This window comes from Carcharodon carcharias, chromosome 8, assembly GCF_017639515.1.
Source record: "Carcharodon carcharias isolate sCarCar2 chromosome 8, sCarCar2.pri, whole genome shotgun sequence".
Lineage (NCBI taxonomy): Eukaryota > Metazoa > Chordata > Chondrichthyes > Lamniformes > Lamnidae > Carcharodon > Carcharodon carcharias.
The window spans coordinates 139556827-139572211 of record NC_054474.1 but is presented as its reverse complement, the minus strand read 5'-3'; the positions used below and the strand labels follow the sequence as shown (position 1 = coordinate 139572211).

Here is a 15385-nt window from a genome sequence, read left to right as displayed (position 1 = left end):
GCAACTGATTGAATTTAAAATTCAATCAATAAACCTAGAATATAAAGCCAGTAATAGTGACCATGAAACTATCATCAATTGACCCAAAAACCCCATTTGGTTCACAAATGTCCTTGAAGGAAGGAAATCTGCCATCCTTACCTGGTCTGGCCTAAATGTGACTCCAGATCCATAGCAATGTGAATGATTCCTAAATGCCCTCTGAAATGGTGTAGCAAGCCACTTGGTTCAAGGGTAACTAAGGATGGGCAACAAATGCTGGCCTTTTCAGTGACGCCCATATCCCATGAAAGAACAAATAATTAAAAAAAGGTTGCACCTGTAAAATGGCCCAACAAGGTCCAATTTCTACCTCATTGCATCCTGTCTCCCCTTGGTCTTCCTCTAGTGCAAATCATTTCTGACCTATGAGATGCCTTCCTAACTAAAAACTATGGGCAGAATTTTACGAGTCAGCGAGTGGGGGCAGCTGATGCGTAAAATGACGCACGGTGATGTCGGGTGGAACTCCCGACGTCACCGCGCCTGATTTAAATTTTCAGGAAGGTAGGAACGCAGCAAAATCAGCCGCACGCCCGCCGACCTGTCAATGGCCAATTGAGGCCATTGACAGGGTCAATTAAGTAATTAAAGGACCTGCCCGTCCAACCTTAAGGTTAGCGGCAGGCCAGGAGCCCCGGCGGGAATTGGAAAAAACATGGAACCTCATCCACTGGCGGGATGAGGTTTCATGTAGGCTTTAAAAATTTTAATAAAGATTTTGTAAAAATTATGGACATGTAAGGGAATTTTATTTTCTATTTTTAATATTTTTGAAAGTAGAGGTGATCTTCCTGAGGCAGCACTAGCCTCAGGGAGATGTGCGCTCTTTCATGCGGGGGGAAAATTCAGCCCTATAAGTTCCAAAATGAGCTTATCATTTTTATCAAAGCATTTTTTCCCCAATACTTCAATGTCTTTTTGAAATTAAGGTGCCCCAACGAAGCAAAATAACTGAAACAAAAACAGAAAATGCTGGAAAAACTCAGCAGGTCTAGCAGCATCTGTGGAGAGAGAAAAATGAGTTCATTACCATAAAAAGAGTTAATGTTTCAAGTCCGTATGAACCTTCTTCAGAGCTGGAATACCTTGAAGAAGCAAAATAACTGTTCTGAAGGTATTGGCTTTTCACTTTAAGAAGGATTTAAGCATTTTGCAATGAAAATAACAAAGTAATTTGACTTGGCTCTTGAGATTATATTTACAACATCATAACAGTCCTGAAGTAACCCTTCAGAACCAACACATGAAAGACTGAGGCTACATTTTTAAAATAGCTATTAGTAAAATGAGAAGTGGCGTTAATAAAATATGCATATTTATGTCTCAAATATACTTTGAAAGCTTCTCAGCATTGATATAAAACATTAGTATAGCACTGGCAGTGCTCAGAAGAAGGGTCATACAGATTCGCAACGTTAACTCTGTTTCTCTCTCCACGGATGCTGCCAGATCTGCTGAGTTTTTCCAGCATTTTTTGTTTTTATTTCAGATTTCCAGTTTTGGAGCTTAATTAATTGTCAGGTGAAAAGACAGTTTGAAGTGTTGTGTATGTGAATAAATACCTTTAAGCTTTTAGCCAAATGACCAGCTTTTAAAAGTGGGGAGAACATTTACATCTCTGCTGAGAAAGAGGATTTTATAATAGCAAAAGTGAGTGAAGGAAAGAAATTAATTATTCCGAATAATATTTTCAAAATGGACCGAGCAGAGCCAATTACTGACACAATTTTCAGCAGTGCAGGAACAATACCTGTAAGTCAACACAAAATCTTTCTGTTAATATAGGCAACATTGTGTCGATGTATTGTTTCTATTGCTGAAATGATAAAATAGATGATGCTTTTATCAGGACAGAGATAAGCATAGCTTTGTATTGCCCAGCCTTTGATATGTGACCTTGCTTTTATGTGAAGATAATTTCCCCAGTGGATTACCCACTAGTGATTGATCTTACCAGAGAAGGGTGAGATTCAAATCACCAGGCATTTTCCATGATCCTGACATTTCAATAGGAATGGGTTGGATGAGTGGTTTTGCTGTTTTGAAATCTGAGCCAGCATTTGTATGAAGTAATTCCAATATTCAAATAGAGCATTCAAATTGTGTGAGTGGTGGACAGAGAAGTGTATCCATTCTGTTAAAGATAAAAACAAAAAAATTGCGGATGCTGGAAATCCAAAACAAAAACAGAATTACCTGGAAAAACTCAGCAGGTCTGGCAGCATCGGCGGAGAAGAAAAGAGTTGACGTTTCGAGTCCTCATGACCCTTCGACAGAACGGACCCTTCTGTCGAAGGGTCATGAGGACTTGAAACGTCAACTCTTTTCCTCTCCGCCGATGCTGCCAGACCTGCTGAGTTTTTCCAGGTAATTCTGTTTCCATTCTGTTAAAGGTTGGCTTGTTTGAAGTTACGCAGCTGGCTTTTAATGTACCCAAATCTCAATATTTGACTTTGCAGGACTTGGTCTGCACAGTTTCTGACGAGCTTATTGCCACAGAGAGAATATGACTTGAAGGCCTTGATTCATCAAGAAGCTCATCAATCTGATTTATTTTCAAGAGTGTGTCAAATCTTGAACAAAGTAGATAAAGGTTGTGTGATGCCAGTGCAACAGCAGTGATGATGGATTTTGCAGATACACTTCTCAAATATTAACTGGCAAACTATATTGGGTCAATGTATATTTGGCACCTTATAGTGCTAGGGTGAGACTTATACATCATAATCTCCTCACTGGAGTGTGCTATTGACAAAGATGGGCAATTTGCCCTGTATCAGGTGTTGAAGAGGTTACTAGTAGTGGGGGGGGATTTAAATTTATATTGTTTGATATTGCTCTCATTCGCACTGTCAGACCATATTTGTCTCATAAACTTAGATACTACATCAATAGGGAAGATTTAATTATACCGGTCTACTTCATGTAATCAGTATGAGCACAATTTAAGGAACAATACTTTATTTGGATGGGTTGATATGCAGGTGCTTGGGAAAAGTAGACATGTGGATGCAGAAATAAAAGAAAGCATTAATTGGGCCTACATGGAGACTCAGGGGCTTCTTGGAAATTAATGATTTTGCTCAAAATGAGACATGGGATCCGAGTAATGTCTGGATTTAATACCTTTTTACCTTTATAAGTTTCTTGTCATGTTTTTAAGTGATTATTTTATTATATAGAATTTGCGATACAGAAACAGGCCATTCAACCCAATTGGTCTATGCTGGTCTTTATATGTCGCTCAAGTCTCCAACTACTCTAGTTAACTCTTCTCACTCTGCCCCCATATAACTCCCTTCTCCCTCATTGATGCATTAAGCATAAATGACAGGTAAGAATGGTGGGAAACTTTGTTTCTATGTTTGGTGTTGTTATTGCAGTAAGGTGGCAAATGTACATGGAAAAATAATTACAATGACAGTCTACTTAAGTGATTAAATTTTTAAGCAAACATATTACCTCTTAATAGGCAATATTTCAAGCTGTGATTCATTCTGAGGTCTTTTTACAGGCAAGTATACTGCTGGTAAATGGACTGATATGGTCATGAATATTTTTATGGCAATGAACTTTCTTAGATTATTCATTTATTCCATATGGTAAGGCAATCAATTCCTGATTTATATATTTTTTATTAACAGATCCTTTCCTGAACTTTAGCTAAGGTAATATTTCACTTCATTGCCCTTTTATTCATCGATAAGCAATTCAAATATTTTAGTTTCCATGTAAAACTTATGAATTATATTGAGCGGAAATTAAGCAACATTTCCAGCATTAGGGATTTCTGTAAAGGCAAAATCTTGCTTGCATTTAATTTTTGTGGCAGATAAGTTTTAATGCAATAAAAATTTAACAAGAATATGAACCTTTACAGAATCTATTAATTAATTGATAAATCTAATACTCTGTAACTGTTATTTTTCAGCTGACACTTCTATCTTATTAATTGATAGACTTAAAATCGGTTAGCACTTTGTCCTCTGCTAAATGAAATTGAAGAATCATTAAGAGTTTGTCCACTAATATCACAGCGATAATATCTAATCCATATTGTTTCAATGTGCAGCTATCATCTTTTAACAAATGTGTTTCTTTCTAATTAAAATATCACCAAAACCGTAAAACACAACTGCTAAGCTGTTGTGAGTATATTTATCCCATTTACTCATGTTAGTGAAAAAAAGGTGTGAATATAAATCAGAAAGAACTGCTATATTCTAATGATTAGGAAGACCTGTTCACTTTATCCTCAATTGATTTTTTTTTCTGAATTATAGTGGCAGTAAACAGAAAGGAAAAGTTGCATTTATATACCTTTCACGACCACAGGATATCCCAAAGCTCTTTACAACCAATGAAGTACATTTGAAATGTAGTCACTTTTGTAATGTAGAAAACACAGCAGCCAATTTGCATACAGCAAGCTCCCACAATAGTAATGTGATAATAACCAGATAAGATGGTACTGATTGAGGGATAAGTATTGAGACACTGGGGGACAACTCCCCTGTTCCTCTTCTAAACAGTGCCATGGGATCTTTTGCCTGGGAGGACAAATGAGGCAGACAGGGCCTTAGATTAACATCTGATCCAAAAGATGGCACCTCCCACAGTGCAACACTCCCTTTGTACTGCACTGGAGTATCAGCCTAGATGTTTGTGTTCAAGCCCTGGAGCAGCACACCTTCTGACTCAGAGGTGAAATTGTTACTCACTGAACCACAGCTGCATGTGCACGTCATAAAATTATTTTCAGTTCAAAATAAGAAATATTGTTTCTTGCTCAAAACACAAATATTGAAATAATTGGGCTGAATTGCAAGAGTGCGGGAGTGCCATAAAATTTGGTGCAATGCCAGCAGCATCATTCCTGCTAGCTACCTGTCCACTCCTGCTGCAATTTTTGCCTGCAGCAGTGGACATGTTGGGAGGCTTGTTCATGTGTGGGTCAATTAAGGCTCTTAAATGGCCAATGAATGAACATTTGAGTGCCTCCTCGTGCCGCTGCTGGAATTTTATTCATGGAGAGGGGAGGCCAGCATCAAGTGTCCAGTGAAACCTGGTAGGTTGGTAACCAGGCATGGGTGGGGGCAGCTGCCTTCTTTTTGATCCCCTGTGACAATCGGAGGCCCCCACATTTCCCCTCTCCCTTTACCCTGTCCACCCACCCCTCTGCTGGGGCCTACCAGCCTGTCCCCAGTGAGACCCTGGACCTACCTTGAAGTCCAGTTCCATTGCAACTCGCTTCCCTCTGGGACTTGCTGTAGTTCCAGAAGTGGCCACCACTCCCTGTGGCAATGCTGGGACCAGAGATTTGCCAGTTGTCTGATTGGCTGGCAGCACTTGAAGGTGGGGCTTCATTGTCAGTGGGAGCAGAATTCTTGACTTAAGCCAAATAGCAATGCATTGGCTGTGAAATGGCTTCAGGACGAGCCACCCAGGATGGGGTGGGCTCCTCTCTGATTTTTATGATGGTGGGGACCCAGCTACCAGTGTAAAATTCAGTCCAATCATGTTAAAATGAACTATCCAGATAAGGGACTGAATATTTCTGAGCAGTTGGCATCTAGAACTGTGTCAGTGATGTTTTGAATAAGGTTAGTGATGCTGTGATTTAAGGGGTTGCAGTGTCTTTGACTGGCTTCAGCTGTGTTCTGCTTAATTCCCTTTCATTTGTACAAAATACAGATCTAGGGACAGAACATATTTTGCTTAGCAAATTGAAGCTGCAGCACATGAATAGTGTCAGGCCAAGAAGGCATGAAGAAGAAAATGTCTTTAATTTTTTTTCTCTCCCATATTCTCTTGTTTAAATTCTGTATTTTTTAAAAAATGGACAAAAGCTAACTCATCAACCTCCTGGACTGTGACACACCTTGCATTTTATGAACATTCCAGCCAAGCCAACACAAAGGACTAATAGATGAGAGATCTGCACCAGCCAGCTCTGGTCAAAGGCAGAGCTATTTGTGACTTTTCATCTCCAATGTTGTGCTAATGGTTCCATAGTTATCTGCTCAAAATACAATGGGTTTTAATGGGGGTCCTTAAAGTACATAATTAGCTGAATGGCACAACCTGAAACCACCCTGCCACATGACCGAGACTTGAGCTGTTTGAATTGCTTTAATTATACAGCTTTTGGATTCTGTCTTCAGTTACGATTTAACCTCAGAAAAGAAAACCAGACAGTAGGCCAGCAGCCTGCCTTTGACCTCCATCTCTCTCAAAGTCGGATCTCCAGAAAGAATCCTGTATTTTGCCTACAGAGTGAATTAATTCCCAGCATACAAGAATACTTTGCTGCATCTTCAACCACTTCATCCGAGTTCCTAAGACAAAGACCATGAATTTTACTAGAAAAAGCCACCTGAAAGAACCTTCATTGGACATTGGCTTATTGGTTTCTACTCACCTGAATTAATGCCAACACCTTTTTGATTTTTTTTAAGTAAATCACAATTTGTAACATCTTTCCCTTTCTTTCTCTGCCTTCCTACCATGTATGCTCATGAGTGAATGTGTGTTGCAATCCATCCCTTGAGTTTTGAATGTGTTAATAAATCCTAGTGTTGTTTTACCTTAAAGAATTGCTGTGTGGTTATTTTTGACATCTGACCTCATAAACCACTGTGTGGGAAACACACCATGGCCCATTCCGACAAGGGAAAGGATTCTAAGGGAAGCAAATTAAACTAGAAATTTAAAAACTACCGCTGTCATGGGCAGAAGATGGGAGCAGTAATAATAATTCAATTCGCCTAGCCCTCTTGCCCATAACAATAACTTCATAACTGCAAGAACTCAGCAATCAGAATGAAAAACAAAGCTTGCATAAACCCAGCACATTTGGTTTGTCTCTGCTAGACCAAGGCAACTTCAGATAATAGGTAGAAAAGGAATATTTTAATGCTGATGTGTTTCAGTTGGTCCTGATAAAATATTAGTCTCACAATATCAGTCAAACTTTTCTCTACACCTTAGAATAGAGAAACTTAAGGGGAGATTTGATAGAGGTTGTCAACATTGTAAAGGGTCTTAATAGGGTAGATGGACGGTAACCAGAGGACACAGACTTGGCAAAATATCCAGAGTAGAAATGAGAAGATATTTTCTGGGAAAAGGGAAAGGGAATGGGATGAAATGGATAGCGATTTCAAAATGGTATAGATACGATGGCCTAATTGGCCTCCATCTGAACTGTATGATTCTTTTTAAAAAAACTATGAAGGAAAACAAAATCTCTGTTCTTAAACTTGTGAAAAAAAAGCAGCTTGATTGCTGTAGAAGGCATCAGGCTTGTTCCCTCTTGCTGGAGCACTTCATAACCTACTTAATGAACAAGGATCAGTTTGTATGAGATGAGTGGGACACACTTGACAACTGATTGGCATAACAACTTGAGAATCCTAATTCTAGCTGAAGGGTGAGATGATGGATCTGAGACATTCTACAATTTTAAAATACAAGTCCTTTGAATAGACAGAGTGTCAGTAAAACTTTCTAATTCACCATCTGCAAGCCCAGCAAATCTGTTGTAAAATGACTGCAACATCCAATAAGCAACCAACCCGGGATATTGATATGGGAAAGATCTCATGAAATACAAAGTTTATGGAATAACCAGGCCTCTTAACAGTGCAGGAAAGCATTTAATGATCTTTTTAGGAATAAGGACTAACACTCCCCTACCAGGTAAGGTGACTATTACAATGCAGCAAATTCCCTTATGTGGATCATATTTTTTTCACGGCAGATATAGAGTACAGGGATTAAAAGGAACAGCACTTCCACTCGAAGCTCCAAGGGACAACAGTCACATATGTTTCTTATAACTTCATCAATCTCAGAAAAATACTTGTAAATGTAATGTGGGATTAAAGCACAAGGACTGCCTGATGGTGAAAAAAAAATGCTTTCATTCCAAGGGCATCAAAACCGTATAAACTTTCAAGGGAAAGAGTAACTCCAAGAAACAAACTATTTACAGAGAATATTCACCACTGATGTGCCAAATCCCTGCCCTGATCAGGGCCTTGGCCCCTCAATGCAGTGACTTTCACCAGGCTTGTTCTGTTGCCCAGCTCCTGGCTGCAGTCCCGCTTTCTATTCCTCTTCACCAGGCTTCTGATGCATCCTTCTCCAGCCCGCATTCCTGGCTCAGGCCCCACCTCTAGCTTTCTTCAGCCCGAACTCTCAGCTTCTTCAGGACTTCGGTTCCTGTTCCAAGGTGAGCCCCAAAGCCGGCATGGATCCCCCTACCTGGCATCCTCCCAGGCTGAAGACCCCTGCTGGAGGGGACCTAGTGCCCCACAATAAATGCCCGCAGTGGGCAGGCCTGATCTCCGGCCCCACTCTGAAGTCAGAAGTTGAGACGCTGTGAGCCCGCTCGCCTCTCCCGCTACATAAAAACCCTCAAAAAAGCTTTGGAGACAAACTTACCTTGAACCCACTATGACAACAATTCAGGGATGAAAGTTTACATCTTTAGAAAAAACTATAGAAGTTCAAACAATGAGCAAGTAATTTTGACATTTGCCAATAGTGTAAAACAGAAGATATTGGATCAGCTGCCCATAAAACATCTTCCTCAAATTTGATTTCCACTGATGTTAATGGAAAAGCAAATCAGGAGAGATATACAACAGGTAGCTGATCTGATATCACCCTTTTTACACAATCCCCCAAAGTCAGAATTACTCCCTAAGTGGCTACAATTTAAAGACACCCTCTGCACAATAATTCAGAAATCCTGAAGAAGGCCGAGGCAGCTACAGGTCCAAGCACTGAATTGGTTTTCACCAATTAGGTCCTCATTCTCTTCAAAACCAGAATATTGTGTGTAGTTGAGAGAGGAGGATACAAACCTGTAATAGTGAAAGCTTCCACTGGGGGATGTGTTTTTTATTACCCATTGTGTTTATCTAGGTTATTATTTTGCCATTAAAAAAAGAAACAACCATTAACACCAGAAGTGAATGGAACCATAGATAGCAGAGGAGAGAGGGCAAAGGAAACTTAGATTAAGATTGGAATCACCAACAATGGGAAGTCATTTGGTGCAAAGGCTAAGGGAGGATATATGCTTTATATTTCTCAAAGCCAGAAAGAAAGCTACTTTGGGCAGAAGCATGTGTACAAGAATTTATAAATAAAAGCCATAAATATAAACACTTGTAGTGGCTTGGACGTGAAGTACATTCCAACTATTATATTTGTTTTCAGTTTGACCGAACCTGCAGATGTGAAGGGTTGCATAGCAAGTATATTTTTTTCTATTTTAGCTATTTGACTTTAAGCATTTCACACAGCAAATTCTTTACACACAATGTAAAAGGCTGAATGTATTTGTGATCTGAGAATGTGATGATATTTTAAACACTCCCTCAATCACTACAGTCTCTTCTACAGAAATTGCAAGCTAATGTCAACTCAAGACTTTCAACTGATGTATCTCAAACAAATGCAATGTTCAGGGAGCAACACAATTAGATATGTGTTTCAACTGCCAGTTGGTTCTGCAGACCAATGGGAAATGTAGGCGTGAAAGCTGCTTTCATACAGTACAGTGTAAGTGGATTGATGACACGATATGCATGGCTGCATAGTTTTGCAAATTATGTTGTTGGTACTGATTAACAATCTTTGGCTTTAGACGTGTTTCATCCTAGAGAGCTCCATGTACTGAATAAGCTGCAGCATCAATCAAAAACAAAAGGCCAATGAATCGTCTTTAACAGTGTTGAGAATTGATTTCTCATTAACATCTTATTTCAAGTTCTGCAACCCATTTTAGGTTGTTGGCAAAGTATTCTGTCGTAACGTAGTACTGTTTAGTTATTGCAAAGCTTAAAAGTAAGACTGCACAGTTTGAAGTCTTAGTTAAGCTTATGAAAGTACATGTTGTAGCTGGCTTTTTTGTACCATTTGCCTATGGGAATCATTTAATCCCTAAAAATCAATAGTTGTGAAATATGCCTTGCCATTGCTTACATTAAAATGCCACATCAGAACAGATTTTCTTACAGTTTAAAATGGCATAGATCTCATAAAGTAACTTTGATTTAATCATATATTTAAAATTCAGGCCTAGTAATTTGCCCACGTGGTGCCAGTATTTTGAGTGCTGGATAGTCTCATAAGTTCCAATATTGCTCGGAGGAAATGTGCGTCACAAGCCAGACATGGGCACTGGTAAACATATGCAAATGAGAGGCCTAATGCCTCTGCAAGATTGGTTTGTCTTAAGGTAGCCAGTGCTGTCTATATTCAGGAAAATCAGGTCTACTTTAGAGTCTAAAACAAAAACAGAAATACCTGGAAAAACTCAGCAGGTCTGGCAGCATCGGCAGAGAAGAACAAAGTTGACGTTTCGAGTCCTCATGACCCTTCAACAGAACTAAGTAAAAATAGGAGAGGGGTGAAATATAAGCTGGTTTAAGGTGGGGGGGGTGGCGGGAGAAGAGACTTTAGAGTCTAATAGATGGTCCTTAAAGGGAACCATAATGAACATACATCCCTCAATTTGGAGCTGGGAGGAGTAGGATTGCCCTCTGAACAGCCCATTCAAAGACCACAGGCCGCCTTGTGGTACCCGTCCCCCAGCACCCCCACCCCACCTCCAGCAATTACAAGGTAATAAGGCCATTTTTGATGTGGATTGAGACTACAAAAAATAGTGTTGGTTTCATACTGTGAGCTCCATAATTGAACTCGGTAAAAAACATCAAAAAATGATGAGCAAATATGACCAGAGAAAGGTAGGCTGGATTGTAACATTGAGAATGATTTTCTGAAAAACTTCCACTAACCACAAAAGATTTTTTAAATTCATACATGGGATGTGGGCATGGTTGGCTAGCTTTTATTGCCCATCCCCAGTTGCCCTTGAGAAGGTGGTGGTGAGCTGCCTTCTTGAACCGCTGCAGTCCATATGGTGTAGGTACACCCACAGCGCTGTTAGGAAGGGAGTCCCAGGATTTTGACACAGTAACAGTGAAGGAACAACGATATATTTCCAACTCAGGCTGGTGAGTGGCTTGCAGGGGAACTTCCAGGTGATGGTGTTCTCACGTATCTGCTGCCCTTGTTCTTCTAAATGGTAGCAGCCGTGGGTTTGGAAGGTGCTATCTAAGGAGCCTTGGGGAGTTCCTGCAGTGCATCTTGTAGATAGGTAGTACACGTTGATGCTACTGTGCGTCGCCAGTAGTGGATGTTTGTGGAACGGATACCAATCAAGCTGGCTGCTTTGTCCTGAATGGTGTCAAGCTTCTTGAGTGTTTTTGGAGCTGCACTCATCCAGGAAAGTAGACGGTATTCCATCACACTCCTGACTTGTGCCTTGTAGATAGCGGACAGGCTTTGGGGAGTCAGGAAGTGAGTCACATGCCACAAGATTCCTAGCTTCTGACCTACTCTAGTAGCCACAGTTTTTATATGGCTAGTCCAGTTCTGTTTCTGATCTATTGAGATCACAGCATTGTTTTAGACATTTTAAGAAATATTAACATGAATGCTTGACATAAATGTCACTGAATTTATAAAGCAGGAATTTAATCAGGCGAAATGGAGCTTAAAGGTTTTTTAAAGGAATGTTCAATATAAGGCTGGGCAGTCAACCTGTCATCAAAGATTTGCCTTAAAAAAGCCCCAATTTAGAATTAATGGGCGGAATCATCCCAGATTTGCACTAAATGTGGTAGCAGGCTGATAAAACGATGTTTATCTGCCGGCTGCAATGGCAGCTTCTCACGCTGTATCGACTCAAACCCACCGTATTAATTATGCATTCCCCGGAAACATGCCATTTCCATGGCAGGTGGGGTCTGATTTGCCTGCCATGCCATCATCGTGCAGTTTCATCACACCAGGCCCAACATTTAAAGTACAGCTGTGCGCACACCTCTCAGTGCTTCTAGGCCAGGACTGCTTCAAATAAAACATAACCCCAAAAGGCAAGAAGACTGCAGCCCCCAGGATTAGTGATGCATCCTTTGAGTGCCTTTTAGATGCTGTGGAGGCCCACCGTGATGTCCTCTACCCCGACTCTGGCTGTAAGAGGGGCAGCAACATTACCACTCTGACTTGGTAGGCAATGACAGTGGTGATCCATGCCAATGCTGCACAGAAGAGGTTGGCCATCCAATGCAGAAAGAGGATGAATGATCTCATCTGTGCCACCAGGGTAAGGCAACCATCTCATCACTCAACTCATTTACTTAAGCCCATCACACATTCACTGGCAACTCAACGGACACCACCACCCATTCTCACACACACATCCTCACATCTCCATTTGGCCTCATCTGCTTTGGAGACTGCCTCCTCAGCCTCACCATCTTGAGGCCACTTGCACACAAACCCTGGGATAGTACCCTGCCTCTATAAGCCCTTACACTGCACCCTCTTCCTTTGCCTGTGGCCACTTCCCCCCCTTCCCCAAACAAGCCCTAGTCCTGCAGCCATACAAAGCCACCCCTGCCTTTTGGCTGGTCTGGTAGAGACCTGCCCGTGAGCCCTCCTAAAAGTGCAGTGTTACTGTCTGCGAAGCCTGATGCTGATGACTGCTAGTGCTGCCCAAAGCAAGATAGACAAACAAACCTTGAAGTCCTGAGCGAAGTGCAGCTCACCAGGTGCACGTCATTTATATTGCTTATGATTGCACGCCAACGTGGACGAACGATCCAGTGTGGCAGGATGACTCCAGTGGGCTGGCCTTACACTGATATGCAGATGTATTACAATGAGGTTCCTGACATTCGATGGCAGGAAACGTGGCCCGCCATCGACAGACTGGGTGGACTATTGCAAACTGGTTTCACGATGTTGCAAAACTGATTTTTGGCCTTCCTGCCATATTGTCTGCTCATGCCACCAAGCATGCCTAATGTCAGCGGGCATGGATGATTCTGCCCAATGTCTTATTTCACAACACTTTTTGGCGTGATTGTTCTCCAGTCAAGGCTGCTGACTTTGTTGCATTTCCTAGATATTGCAGCATTGACTTGCTTCAGGTTCCCACGCCTCCTGTCCGCTGTCTACTCTTTTTTGAAGGAGTAGTTGGGGACACCAGGAGCTGTGTTCAATTAACAGAACCTCATGCTTTAGCTACTTGACAAGGAAATATGACAAAGATTTCTAACTATCTTTTGATTAACTTCCTTTAAAGATGGATTTTTTCCTTGCTTATAATGGTTGCCACAAATGTGACACTCATTATTTTCAATCCTCTGTAAGTGCTGACACTGGAAGCTCAGAAAAGGAATCAGACAAGTATGCACAGGAATTCCAGGACAAAATACACATGAAGACATTGATGGGATATTGATGTGCTCGTGCAATAATAGAAGTGTGTACTGTTTGACTGAATTCAGGATAACTGTGATGATTGAAGGTCAAGTTTATTAATTCATTCATGGGATGGGAGTATTGCTGGCATGGTCAGCATTTGTTGCCCATCCCTAATTGCCCTTGAGAAAGAGTTTTTGAGCATCACATTACTGCAGTCCATGTAGTATACCCACAGTACTTTGAAGGCCCAAATTGAAGATTTCATACAAAAATATACTTTTTGTTTACATTTTGCAGACACTATCTTCATGCAAAGCATTGAATTAATGAAAATGTACTAAACAGTGATATAAATGATATCAGAACAAATCATTGCAGTATTAAAATACCTTTGTAAAATTTGGGTGTGAAATTTCAGGATGGAAACAATCCCTCCCCCATTTAAGCTTTTTACAAATTTCAAATATTTTACTTGCTCATCTGAACTATACTGTCTGGACAATCTCCAGTTACTGAATAGTTCTATCCATTTTTTAACTTCAGCATTATTGTGATATGATCAGGCGTCCACAGTTGAAATTAGTTCTATCCTTCAAGCTCTGAATTGAAATATGTTTCAATATTATTAGGTGGTCCCTTGCCAATAGCATTGAATTGTTAAACTGCTTTACTGATTGTGGGTATATTCATAAAACCTTGTATTAACAAATACAAATTATGAGTATTATTGCAGGAAGATTCAAATGTTGCAATTCTGTCAAGACATGGTTTGCAGAGTATGTGCTGTAGTATATATTTTACAATACTTATGAATAATTGCATGGAGGTTCATACATGACAATACAGTTCTGTTTATTAGGATGGTGGGTACTTGGGCATTGGGCCAGAATCTACTGAAACTGATGGTGTTGAGGTAGGAAGAGGTATTGACCTCTGGGTGTAAGCCTATGCAGCAATTTGTTGACAGTCTTCTTTTGATTGAGGGAGCCATTTTTTTCCCTTTATTCTTTCATGGGATGTGAGTGTCGCTGGCAAGGCCAGCATTTGTTGCCCATTCTAGATTGCCCTTGAGACATTGCTAGGCCATTTCAGAAGGCAGTTAAGAGTCAACCACAATGCAGTGGGCCTGGAGTCACATGAAGGCCAGACTAGGTAAGGATGACAGATTTCCTTTATTAAGGACATTAGTGAAGCAGATGGGTTTTTATGACAATCAATGATAGCTTCATAGTTACCATTTCTGAGTTGAGTTTTCAATTCCAGATCATATTAATTGAATTTAAATTCTACCAGCTACTGCAGTAGGATTTGAACTTGTGCCCCTAGGCATTAGCCTGAGCCTCTAGATTATTAGTTGTGACATTATCACTATTCCACCATCTCCCCATAATGGCAACATCAGTCCTGTTCTTGGCATGCTCACACCCATACACACATTCTCCTGCAGGAAAGATAGAAATGGGAAGTGAAAACTTGGCTGAATATTCATTTTATTTTGCTTCCAAGAATTGCTGAGGCCATTTGTCACAGCTATTGGTGCTCTTGCTAAGATTAGCTACCTCACTAAAGACTGTGGATAAAATCTGCATCTGTGTGGTTTAGTTTCACACTGGTTGGCTTATTTAACAACTGAGCTATCAAGGGAGCTGTGGATCTTTAGTTTGAATCCATTTTTCTAGAGTTTGAATGTTAAGTTCCTTTGTCTTAAGCATATGGACTGGAGCACAAAATGCTGTAGATTGGCACATATAGTACTCAGGTACCAAGAAAACTGCCATCTACCTAGTTGTATTCATGAAAGCAGAACTTGATCGAGAGATATTTTAGCGCAATGGGCCTCAACATAAGAGGTTTCTGTAGGCCCTTGGGTCACATTAAATGAGACAGTTGAAATGATGCAGTCAAGATTCAGCATAATAAGTATTACCATGATGTTGATTCTCATCTTTATAAATGATAATGAATCATGTTAAGTTGTTCTGTTATAGAAAGGTATTCCCATCGTCAATTGAGAAGCTAATTGCCTCATGTCTAAGGTGGCACTTAT

The 15385-nt window shown here is 40.5% G+C and overlaps 1 protein-coding gene across 1 annotated transcript in view; it reads left to right on the top strand.

Moving 5' to 3' along the window:
- Nucleotides 1-6410, top strand: part of LOC121280818 (probable voltage-dependent N-type calcium channel subunit alpha-1B) — a 432340-nt gene extending 425930 nt beyond the window's left edge. Inside the window, exons 9-10 of the mRNA XM_041193082.1 lie at nucleotides 3687-3710; nucleotides 6187-6410. Of these exons, the coding sequence (XP_041049016.1) occupies nucleotides 3687-3698 (12 nt within the window). The 3' untranslated portion in view covers nucleotides 3699-3710; nucleotides 6187-6410. The remainder of the gene's footprint in view (nucleotides 1-3686; nucleotides 3711-6186) is intronic.
- Nucleotides 6411-15385: the final 8975 nt, after the last annotated feature.